This window comes from Streptopelia decaocto (assembly GCF_964273445.1).
Source record: "Streptopelia decaocto genome assembly, chromosome: 9".
NCBI classification, from domain to species: Eukaryota; Metazoa; Chordata; class Aves; order Columbiformes; family Columbidae; genus Streptopelia; species Streptopelia decaocto.
In genome coordinates this window covers 6,346,967-6,359,128 of record NC_138664.1, presented here as the reverse complement: position 1 = coordinate 6,359,128, position 12,162 = coordinate 6,346,967, and the positions used below count along the sequence as shown (strand labels likewise).

The 12,162-nt window shown below is 44.9% G+C and overlaps 1 protein-coding gene across 6 annotated transcripts in view; it reads left to right on the top strand.

The window, feature by feature from the left end:
- AKAP13 (A-kinase anchoring protein 13) overlaps positions 1 to 11,876 on the top strand; it is a 215,089-nt gene extending 203,213 nt beyond the window's left edge. For 5 of the 6 annotated variants that reach the window (XM_082061426.1, XM_082061429.1, XM_082061428.1 and 2 more), the window contains 6 exons: positions 676 to 746; positions 1,271 to 1,315; positions 2,474 to 2,524; positions 2,907 to 3,356; positions 5,116 to 5,428; positions 6,262 to 11,876. In XM_082061426.1, the coding sequence (XP_081917552.1) occupies positions 676 to 746; positions 1,271 to 1,315; positions 2,474 to 2,524; positions 2,907 to 3,356; positions 5,116 to 5,428; positions 6,262 to 6,311 (980 nt within the window). In that variant the 3' untranslated portion in view covers positions 6,312 to 11,876. The remainder of the gene's footprint in view (positions 1 to 675; positions 747 to 1,270; positions 1,316 to 2,473; positions 2,525 to 2,906; positions 3,357 to 5,115; positions 5,429 to 6,261) is intronic. The other variant, XM_082061427.1, reaches the window with a different exon arrangement.
- The last annotated feature ends 286 nt before the right edge of the window (positions 11,877 to 12,162 follow it).

Genomic DNA, 12,162 nt, shown 5'->3' with positions numbered 1-12,162 from the left:
AGCCAGAGGACCGAGGAGCTGAGCAATTCCCTCACCGCCACAAGCGGAAGGGCAGTGCAAGTGGAGGGTTGTGGCTCTGGTGGCCTCACCACTCACTTCAGTTCTGCTGGGGAGCACTGATATCAGCCATCCAGGGGCGAGATAGAAAGACAAGTCCAGTGTCCCTTTAAGATACAGGTTTCTGATAGCTAAGGATGAATTGTTAGCATAAAATTACACATGGTATTGCATAGCAGTATCTGACTCAGCTGTAAATTCCATTTAGCCAAGAGAGGCATTGAAACTATACCTGCAATAATACACCCCAAGATGATCCTGGTATTTTTCTCCATTGGCTCTTATTTTGTCTTATGTCTTCTCAGCAAGTATTCTTTGGTAGTAGACAGCAGTGCAGGGGCTAGACAGACCACCAGTTAACAGGAGTGTGTCAAATTTATCAGCACATTGTCTGAAACAAAACCCAATCCTAATCTGAATTCACATCCACTTTTTCTGGTGGTCCAGACATGTTCTGTATACGTAGGGAGCAAATGCATTTAGTTAAAGTGTTGAGAGCTCTGTGTCACTTTTTATGAAACATCCTAGCTTCCTGTATTAAATTTATCAGACGTTAGCAAGATCATCTATGATTTAAAATGTTTAATAACCAGTGTCAATGTTGGCTTCCTCCTTTAGGTGGAGCGAAAGATGAAGGCGATGATGCTCAGGACCTTCGGAGAACAGAGTCAGACAGCATTTTAAAGAAGGTATCGCCTGTTTTATCTGTCTGCTGCCACTGAGTTCAGATTTCAAGAGACTGGCAATTCTAGTATTGAGAAATGCCTGAATTCCTTGACAATTGAGTGCATCCTAGTAAGTTAAAAATAAAACAAAATTAGAAGTAACAGGCGAAAACCACTTTGCTGTAACTGAAATCCTGACTTGAAAACCGTTGCAAATCAGTTGTATTCCTTTGTGGCACAGGTTATCTGCCATCTGTCTGCAGATCAGCTAAAGCATGTGTTTAATTATGCATCGTTATTGAAATGATAAGGTCAACTAGAAGCTTGCACCTATTCTTGCTGTGGATCGATCCATCACATAACTACAAAATGATACCTAATTAACATTTTATTTTATATGATTTTAACTTGTCTAAAAAACATGCATGGATTCTCCCAGAATGGAAGATGGAGGAGAAGTTTAATGTATCTGTCATTAGCGCAGCTTCAGAACACATTTGGTGTGATTTCTCATTTGTCCTCATATTAAATCTGTGATCTTTTCATAGGGTGGAAATGCTAATCTGACGTTCATGTTGAAAAGAAATAACGAGGTAAGAATTGATTCCGTTGCTCAGCTGTTTCCTTCACTTAAGTGGCAAATGAATTTATCTCAATAGGTGATAATGTAGAAGAAAATACATTTCATTTGCTGAAGCGCATGTAGACTTTTAAATACATTAAGCTGAACCCACTGTGTCATTTATTTGTTTAACCTTGGATGTTCAGGCAGGGAATTCGCTGATTGTCATCTGCTTGCCAGCAGGATGATATGTGCTGATTATAGGCAGCATGGGTTAATTACCACTAGGATGCACAGGGCTGTATTTATTGTGCATCTGCAGACAGAGAGAGTTTAATTTTATGTTGCAGGTGCAGTGAATTGGGACAATTAGATTTCTATTCTCCCTTTGATACACATTCATAACTCCCAATTAGCATTAATGGCAGAATGAGAAGCAGTTCCCTTAATACTGGCTATCACACCACTATTGCAAATACAGCAGTGGTTTTTCTCCTTAAGAGTAATTGTAGAATATGGAAGATTCAAAGAATTTTTTTAGCTAGGCTAAGAATATTTTTAGAGATAAGGCATTGCTCCAAAGTAGGTTGCCCGGTATCGATGCACAATGTGTTCACATCTACCTGTATTTTCAGAGAACCTGCATGAACACACCTGCTGTACTTATGTGCCTGCTCAATTGCAGTTTTCTGTCTAAGGACAGTGGGACTTGTATGGATCAGCTTGGGGTGGAAGAGTACAAATAGTTCACATTCATTTTAAGATTTCTTCTTCTTTTGCCCCTTCAAGTTTTCTCCCTGAAATTTTTAGGTGAACAGCTGAGTTTCATCCCAATTGCTCTGCTTGTTCTTGAGCAAACTGGTGCTGTGGGAAATGGTTCACAGAGACATCCTGGGAGTTCCCATGAGGTCTGTGTTGTTCAGTGCTTCTGTAAACATTGCCTTCCCTGCCGCACTGACAGCAAGGAAAGTGAGGAAGACAATGCCAGGCATGTCTGAGATGTCCCAGGGATGTATTTGTGTACTGGGGAGTGACACAGTCATTGCAAGTGAAGGGTGAGAAAAACGAGGGTGTAGAGGGTTGACTGTACAGTTTGTCAGACCGGTGGGTCACAGTGGAAAAGGAGGGTGCTTTACATGCACCCAGGCACACAGTGAGATCTAATAGCAACGCTTTTGTTTTCTTGCAGCAGGTCCTCCAAACCATTACCAGCCTCCATAAGCTGCTCAGTGCTTTGCAGGTAGGCTTGGCCATTCATCCCGCTTTTGCACACTGCTTGCCCGAACTGCGCATCCCACCAGTCAGTAACAGCCACTCGCGCTTCACATGCATCTCCCCTTCCCCTTTGCCTGTCACATCCCTGCGGCTGGCTTGCAGGCAGCGTGCTGGCAGGTCATAGGAACGAGCTGCTGCCTAAGTGAACTGGTGCTTGCCTAAATTTGCGAAGCTGCTGAGGAGATGCTCTGCCAGCACCCTCCGGTCGCTCAGCTGCAAGGCAGCAGTGCTGAGCTGTGAATTTGGTGGGAGAAGAAAGGGTTTGATACAGCATCTTGAGGTTTTCAGGCATGGAGCCTCTCTCTGTGGAGCGGATGCTGCAGTCATTTGCGTCCCCTCTCTCCTAGGGTGTCGTGCTGCAGCAGGACACCTACATCGAGGACCAGAAGCTGGCTCTGAGCGAGAGAGCTCTGACCCGAGGCTTCTTTCGGCCAACCTCACTGCTGGAGCAAGAGAAGCAGCGCAACCTGGAGAAGCAGCGCCAGGAGTTGGCCAACCTGAAGAAACAGCAGACACAGCACCAGGAGGAGAGGAGGAGGAGAGAGAAGGAGTGGGAAGTGCGGGAAAAAGAGCTGGCAGAGCAGGAGGCTCAGCTGGCCCAGCGAGAGGAGCAGGTCCAGAGAGGGTGGCAGGATCTCGAGCGGGAGCGAGAGGAGCTGCAGGTGAAGAAGGCCTCCTACCAGCTTGACCTGGAGAGGCTTCGTGCGGCGCAGAAGCAGCTGGAGAGGGAGAAGTTGCAGTTCAAGCAAGACATGGAGCGATTAGCTCAAATGCGGCAGGAGCCTGACCACAACCAGGTAAATGACACCAACAGCTGGGTTCCTGGGGAAGCCGTGCCCTGCAGGGAGCTCGTGGCTGCCTCCTTGGCCACCGGCATGCCAGCAGTGATACGCTGACACCAGCCCAGCTCCAGACATGCAGGGCTTGGTATTTAAAAGTGGCTCTTTCCTTGCACGTGATGTGCAGGGCTGCATTTCTTCCACCTCCAGAGCTGCCCAGGCATTGCCAGTGTTGATGCAACACGGTGTGTTCAGGGTGCCAGGCCAGTACTGAACAGTAGGTGGTTACAACACCCACTTTTCTGTGCCATGTGTTGGTGGACAGCAGAGCAGATGTGGCTGGCTTGCAGAGAAGATGCCCCAGGCAATCCCGGGAGATGGATATTGCCTTTGACGTTGGCTTTCAACCCATGGGGCTGAGCTCTGGGGAGCAGACAGGCAGCTGAGATGTCCTTCTCAGAAAGAGCTTGAGCACTGTGGGTTACCTACACCCTCCCGCTGTCACAAAAGCCACTTGCAAGGCTGATAACTGAAGGGGAAGGCTGTTCGTATGCTTATATCCATCTGCAAAAGCATTCTCGGTATCTAGAAAAGAGGAAGGCATTGTCCCTGTCCTAAAGAGACTGGGCACCTGCAGTCTGGTCATGCCTCAGTGAGCAAAAGTCCCCAGCTCTGCTGCACAAGGCTTCTGCTGTCTGCCTGCCTACAACCAGCTAGAAAAGGCCACACGCAGATCCTGCTCTGTGAATTTTTCAGCAAGCTGGGGTTTATTTTTTGATAGCCGCATGGCAGTCTGGCTGAGGAGAACAAGCATCTGTTGGCAAAACATCAGCTGAATTTGATCCGGAAGCCTGTTTTTGATCGATTGATTGTTTGTAACTCACAAGTTCTGAATGTAATTTGCTTAGAGCTGTAGCAAAATTAGTTTTTACATATTGGATTGCAGAATGGAAATGATTTGGGGTGCCTGAATGGATTAATTGTGGAGCTCAGCAGTGAGCTCTGAAAAGCAAATCATCAGAGGAAGGCTTGGTCCTTCCCACCCTGGTTCCTGAGCAGGCCAGAAGTTTTCCAAGCACACAGTGAAGCTGTTCCAGCATTGAGCACATGTAGACACGCAAGGGGTTCAGATGCTGTGGGAGAGGCTGAGAGGTAAAATAACTGCGAGGCCTGGGGGATTGGGAGAAGTCAGCACCTTTTGGAGGCGAGTATCTTACTGGCATTTCTGAGCTATTAATAGAGGGTTCGGTGAGGCTTTGAGCTGTTGTTTTGATCTTCCCTTTGAATGTGCAGACTCAATTACATCCTGAGACAGCCGTTAGGAAAAAAAAAAATCAGGAAAAATATTTTTGCTTTCATCTTTCACTTGGGAAGGCTTCCTTTGACACATGCCGCTCTGGTGCCGTGTGCTGGCGTTCCCCTGCCAGAGAGGCACGCTTCTCCTTGGCCTCCTGCCACCGTCTGTGTGCGCAAATCATGCAGGGTGAGTCTCGTTGTCGAGATCTTAGGGAATATTTGCCCTTGGCTTGTTGATACATCACATAGTACATGTACGAACTAAAGATACTGGGGCCTTATTCTTTATATTCCTCATTTCTTCATCTCAGAGAGGGCTTTTTCCTTCATTGCTTGGCCTGAGTGGGAACCACATTTTAGCTGGTGAACGGGCTGGATGTTCACAAGAGCAACCTCAGGTCTGGGACACACTTTTCCTATCTAGGTTCTCTGCTGGCTTCTTTCATGCTCCAATAAAACACTTTTTTGTTTTCCTTTATAGGTTTCAAATCTGCATGAGAAACTCTCAAGAGTCACCTCCCAGTCCAGTGTCGATGACTCCTCCAAGCAGAAGAGCCCTTCCCTTCCTAAACAAGGGCACTTTGATGCGGAACTGTCTGTCTCCCCTAAAAGGAACAGTCTTTCAAGGACACACAAAGAGAAAAGCACTTTCCATTTGCTTAGCACAACAAACCAGACTAACAAGGTGGCTGAGGAACAGCCCCAGATGCCTACTCGCCTCTTCAGTTTAGCCAAACCAAAGGAGAAGAAGGAAAAGAAGAAAAAGGGCAGGGGACATCGCTCCCAACAGTCTGGTGAGTGTCAGGGGAGGTCATAGGCGTTTTTTCAGATTTGGTGAGCTGGCTTTTTGCTCCAGCCAGCAAACTTGTGGAAGCCGTGAAATCTAGCCTTGAATGTGGATGGTAACACTTGATGGATGGAGAAGATCAGCTGTGATAAGTGGAGTTCCCAGCTTGAAGTGATTTTCTTTGCGGACTTTTTTGCCTGCAGTCCCTGGGATTGTCAGAGGCACACACTCTGCTCCTCGCTCCTTTCCTTCCCTGTCCCATCCTGAGCAGCCTCCACAGGCTGATTTCTTCCTGTATTTTTCAGCTTGCTCTGCTTTGAGAAAGAAAATGTCCTGCCTCAGTGTATGTGCTTTCAGGAGCTGCTGCTGGGATACTCCTGGCTGTTGCAGCCCCTGTGGCATTGCTGTTTGTGTTAATTCTGTTGTAGTTTGGAAGGGATACTCGCAATCCTTCTGATGGCCTCTCCTTTCCCTTAGAGCTGATCTATCTTGTCTCTTAATCTGAATACAAAGAAAAACAGGATTTTCTCTGGTAGTTTTGGATCCCCTTAGGTCTCAGTTCTGCACCTCAAACTTCTGAATCACATGAAACTTGATCTCATGCCCTCAGATGACCGGCTTTGTCGGTATTAACTCACTGATGTTTACCAACTTGTGTATAGGAAAGCTCAGCAATTATAAGATGTAATTTCATGGAAGCTCATCATGGAACTGGACATCTTTTAAGGTGCCCGGTGGGCCTAGAAGACAAAGGGGTGTCCATGCACACAGAGTCCTGCTCTGCCTGCTGTGTTCCTGTATTCCCATAGTGATTCCCATCTGGTTTTTTTTGTGCTGCAGATTCTCACTCGTCAGAAGCACCTCCAGAGGGTGAGGAGATCTTCTGCTGAGCATGGACGTTTCCATCGGTCACTCGGCATTGGTACAGTGGACATCTCCCTGCCCGCTCCACAGCGCGCTGCTGGTGCCTGCATCTGATGAGCATCTGGAGGTTTTATTTAAAACATGTTATGAAGTCTGTTAAGTGGTGGGAAACGGCCTCTCTCCTGTGGTTTTGGGTGAATTCTCACCGCAGAGGCTGACTGCACGGCAAACAGTACCGTGTCTCTGTGCAAACCTTGGGTTAAATGGATCGGGATAGATGTTTTCTGTCTCTTCTTACTGCTAAAGAATGAGAGAACGTAGCCTTAAGGGGTCTGTGCCTTCAAATTCCCCTTTTCTGGGGAACCTAACCAAAACTAAACATTTAGCAAAAGATGAGGACTCTACAAATGGTGCGTACACACTGGCATATATAGATATACTGTATATATACATATATGTATGTATGTATGTATCCACTGGGATAAGCTTACAGTCTGTACAGCTAAGCTTAGCTCAGTGCATGGGGATAGGTGATACCTGATGACTTTCAGGGAGCGCATAGATATTAAATATCTTGCCCTTACTGCTCCAGTTGTAACACCGTTGACTTGCACACCTGTTTTGTGCTCATGGTATATGGACTGTTTGGTCTCAGAAAGGTACCTTACACTAGGAAGCAGTAACAGTGTTCAAAACAAAATTTCAGAGAGGGAAAAAAAATCCAAAAGATTCCCATGGGACAGAGGATTTAAATGTCAAACTGTTTCCAGAATCAAGCAGAATTTATTTAGGTATATTTAAAACAAAGCAGAAAAGAGAAATTTGGTAGGCTTGTAAGACAACCCCAGGGACTCAGAACATTTTTTTACACGATCTCTTTGAGCTCCATCTCAGTCTTCCCATCCCCTAAGTAAAGTTGTTTGGTTTTGTTTTTTGTGGGTTTTTTTTGCCAGAGCATAGTTCTCCAGTTGCATTTGACATCCCTGATGGCTTACTGGAGAGATGGCTGAAAAATCTGATTTTAGGGATCTTTGTTCTGTTAATTGTATTTTTCTTCCACCTCTTACTGTGTTACTGTTGGGCTTCTGTTTCTCTGGATTTTGTCAGCTTCCTTTGCTCATTTCCAGGGCAGAATGAGGCAACAGTGATTTCAGAGCATTTCAGTGAGATGTTGCAGGTCAGGGGATGAGCGCAGTGAGCAGAGCAAACTCCACAGAGGCGGCTCCTAGTCCCTCTGCACTTATTAACCATTTCTGGGGAGAAAATACATTCTCATGGACAAAAACACTGTGTGACAGGTCTGTTTCCATCATGGTGGCCGCAGGGTGAAGGAGTCCATGCGTCCCCATGTTGCCATCAACACAAAGGGAAGGTCTGTGCTGACTGCGAGGTGTTTGCACAGCTGTCGAATAGACGGACGTGTTCAATGGCGGAAGAGAAATGTAGGAAGCCAAACTTTCTTCCAAAATTATTGTTCTTCCAAACCCTGTCAGGGGAATTGCCTGAGAAGGTTCGTAAATGGTTATGAGATGCTATCAGCCTCAAAATAGCTCAAGGGTTTGCTCAGAGTTTGAAACTGTCAAGTGCATTTCCTCTCCAACTAGTTTTTCTTTTTTTTTTTTAAAAAAAGTGTTTATCTTCTTGCATTATTGTATGATTTCAGCTTCTCCTGAGGTAGTAACCTGCAGCAGTTTTCAGAGCTTGGTGCTGATGAGTATCAGCAGCATTGATGGTGAGATGGGTGCTTAGACTGGTCTGTCTTGGTCAGTGCAGGAATCCTGAACTGCCTGCTTGCTTTCGAAGCTCTCTAAACTATCAGGATTTAAAAAAAAGACAAAAAAGGAAGAAAGGAAAAAGGGTTGAGATTTATTTTTATTTTACTGGTTTTAAATATTATTTGGTGCTTGTTTTTAATTGCAAGCAGGGCTTGCAAAAAATATTTATCTTTCTGTTTATTTGAAAGAGTTCTTTTTTTAAAAGAAGTTTACTTGGGTTTATTTTTTTATTTTTTACTTTTTATTTTGCTTTCGTTTGGGTGTTTGAGGGCTGGTTTGTGGGTTTTTTCTTTCTTGTTTGTTTGTTTGTTTGTTTGTTTTCTTACCAAGAGATTGGTAAAACAAATGTTCTTATCTCCCTGGTTCCTACAAAACCAGGGTTTGGGCAGTGCTGCATTGCAGCCTATGCCATGCCCAGAGTTATACTATTTCAAGTGAGAGCTTTCTTGAAGGCAGAGCATCTTTGGGCCAAAAAAAATCTGGAAAAAGAAGCAGTGACTTCAGACATGACTCCTGCTATCAGTTAGTTTCCTTGTCGAAATATTTTTGTTTAGATTTTCTCTCATCTCTTGGAGACAAAGGAAAAAGCAAAACATGGAGCATCTTGCAGTGACGTGAGAGTCTGGTTGCTTGTCCAGAGAGATCTCTTTTCCTAAACCTGAAAGGAGCTGGAGGAGGCATGTGCTGGTAGTGTGATCTTTTTCATGAGAAAAACACCAATTTCACCAAATGGTTCTACCCTGCTATTTGTACATCTGCAAAAATGAATGTGGCAAGCTGAAATGTTTGGAAACCAAAGCGATGCATGGCTCATTTACTGTTGTGTAAACAGAGATCAGGTCCACAGTATTTCTGAAAGTTCCCTCGGTCTGTAATAGCCTTCGCCAGAATGAGCTTTTCTTTTTATCCCTTACATTTTTCCCAGTCCCAACATCCTGAATTCACAGCATGGGAATGTCCCATGGCTCCAAGAAGGGCATTGTAAGGGAGATGTGTGACCCAGAGCAGCAGGGCTGAGCCTCTTCTGCTTGGCTTGGCCATCTCTTCTGACCTTTGCAAATCAAAAAGTGCATTCAGTGCCCGAAGTGAAAACAGTATAATATTTACTCAGTGATCTCCTAAGGTCCCCGTGGTTCCTTGTCAAAGAAACCACAGACATGAGTCAGAAGTACACCTACCAGAAATATTGCGTATCAAAGCTGTTTGTGTCTTAAATTCTGGTGGACAGACCTTTGTCCCTGGAGGATGTATGTTACTGTATGATTCACTTTTTTGGAATGAAGCCTTTACTCCCACACTGCTTCCTCCTTCTTTCACCTTTAGGAAGGTGAGGGCTTGTTTTTATCTCTTTTTCCCTCTTGGGTTTTCTTTGGAAAGGCTTGGCATATATTCCCAGAGTCAGATGCCCACTCTGATCCCTGCAGGTTGCCTAGGGTTGTCTGCTAGATTACAGTCCCAGCTTTACATCACCAAAGCTTTTCCTCTTCCCGGACCTAGAATTGCGTTTGCTCCAGTTCCACGCCTGGCATTCATCCTGCAGTTGTTGAAAGCATGTTATTTCTTCAGCCCAGCCTGATGCTGTGTCTAATTCCCAGAGCTGGTCCTTTGATCCAACTTGGAGCACCCAAACCAGCCCATTTTGCATTGGGATCTTGCAACACAGAACAGGTTCAAAAATGTCTGTGCAAAGTCCAAATAGTTGGAGCGAGAAGAGGACTCTGCAAGGGCTCTTGGAGCTGTTTTTGCTAGTGTTTCATGGAGGGGAAAAATATCAGACTTTCTTTTCTAGGGCTTTTCTTTGCCTGTTCTTTATCACTGCCCAACAGAAGGGGTTTCAATGACCAGGGGAGTGGGAACACAGGCTCAGATGGAGTACAGAAGTGGTCAGTATTAGCTGGGGGTGCCAGAACACCCTGGCGATAGAGAGCAGCTCTAGCAAATGGTGTGAGACTCGGTGGAGTTGTGTGGGGTTGGCCTTAGCTTCTTTTAAATGATCATCTCAACATGTAACTTGATGTCAGTTTGATGCCATAAAGCACTTTAAATGGAACTGGTCTTGTCCCTTTTCATCTTGGTTATGTGGAGACAATCAGCTTCGCCACTGCTTCCCCCTCTTCATCCCAGCAAAGTTTGAGCTGCAATTAGGCATATTTCTGGTTTGGTTTTACCCCGAGAGGGCTAGAGAGAGCCAAGCTTTTTGTATTCTTTTTAGACCAAAGTGGGTGTGAATCTGACTACAGTCGCACCGCAGACAGAGTGAGTGGCAGGAGCAGAGAACTGCCTTCTGATGGCTCAGGTCTGTCCCCTAGGAGAAGCCCTTGCCAGTGTCAACATCCCGTTCCTCGCAGCAGGGAAGCTGTCCCACCAGTGGTTGGTCCTCCACCTCCTTTTCTTTGGAGAAACCCAGAGCAAAGGAGGTGGGGAGGATGCACCAAGTAAGTGCAGTGAGGCCCTTTCCATGCACTAACTTACTGTCCAGGCCACTTGGACACCTCCCAGGTGCCATCCCTGGGCCAGTAGCTCTCACCACCGCTGAGGGTGGACTCCTCACTCTTGAAGTTTGACCACAGCTGAGAAGCACAGTAATGCCATTTGTGGATTTCTACTGCCTTTTGAAGGCACAAGCATCCATAGAGTCTCATCATCTTTGCACCTTCCTTGAGGCACTAGGATATCTCACAGCTGTTGCTGAAACACCCAAATCCAGTCCTTCCAAATGCCACCGAGTCAGAAGAGGTTCATCAGGTGCCAAATCCCGAGGAAGCTGCCTAGAATATCTGTGGCACGGGGCAAGGGAGGACTGGGCAGGGGGCACAAGAGAGTATCTGCTAAAATCCCACAAAACATTCCTTGTTAACCAGAACTCTGGAAATTATTCTGCCTGCTGGCCAGGTTTGGGAATTTAACATAATTTAAGGCACCCTTTTAAATAAAAAAAAAAAGCCTCCCCTGCTGCTCACAACTCTCGCTTCATTTGTCAGAAGGGGCAGCAATCAATGATTAGTTCTCGATCCGGTGATGCAGCTAAGTTTTAAAGGTAGGCGAGCTGAACTGGCTTAATCTCCTACACCTCGTGCTCTTGAGTGATGGGAAGCGTAATGCTGGTTCCCTTCCCACCTGCATCTTCAGGGCTCGGTGCTCTTTTTTTCCACATGCGTTTCACTGACACTGATGCTTTGCCCAAATATATTCAGCTTCCATTGCTTGGGGGAGGGGGGAACAGGATAACAATCACTGCTTTGCATACAGCTATAAGATTTGTATGTATTTAAAGCTGTCTATAGGTATCCATCCTTTCCCTACTCTAAAGTATTTTACTATTTTCTTTAAGGATATTAAGCACTGACTCTAAGAAAAAAAAAATCTATGTCCAGTTCAGTTCGTCTATGGTTAAAGTTTAGCCTGGTGTTTATTTTGTACTAATACGGAATGCACTTGAGTAATTTCCAGAGCGTTGAGGAGGTGTATTATAATAACCTGATATACCTCTGCTTTTGGTTTGTTTCTTAAAAACGAATAAATAAAAATGCTTTGCATTTTCATGTTGAACCCATTAAAAAAAAAAAAAAAGTTGTAAAAAAAAAAGTTGGAAAAAAGAATTTTTAAAAAAGAGGGTAAAACCTAATTGCTGTATGTTAATTTGTAATTATGTAAAAAGTGAGCAGGTTATTGACTGTAAAATTCTTCAGTTTTTCTGTAACTTGCCAGAAACCATTAGGTTTTGTAACAAGCTTTTATTTATCTTCCTTTTTAGTTATCAGCATCAACCTCTTGTAAAGTCATTTTTCCTCTAAATAAATTTGATTTTAAGTCTGAGTTTTCTGCCCAGTTTATTTCCACACCTTTGGTATTTCTTCTGTTGACTTTGTTGCACTGAGGCTCAATGAATAGACATAACCATGACCTGTAATCATATGTTTCCATTACTTTTATCATCTGGATTCCAGTCTGCACCCACTGGGCTCTTTAATTTATTTTCCTTCTCTTAGAAGGTTCGCGTTTTGCTGAAGGGCATATGGCCATAATGATATCCAGCTCTTTGGGGTTTGTTCCCCCTTTGCACACGAGGCTTTTCATCTTTTTACGAGGAGGGGAAGTGTCA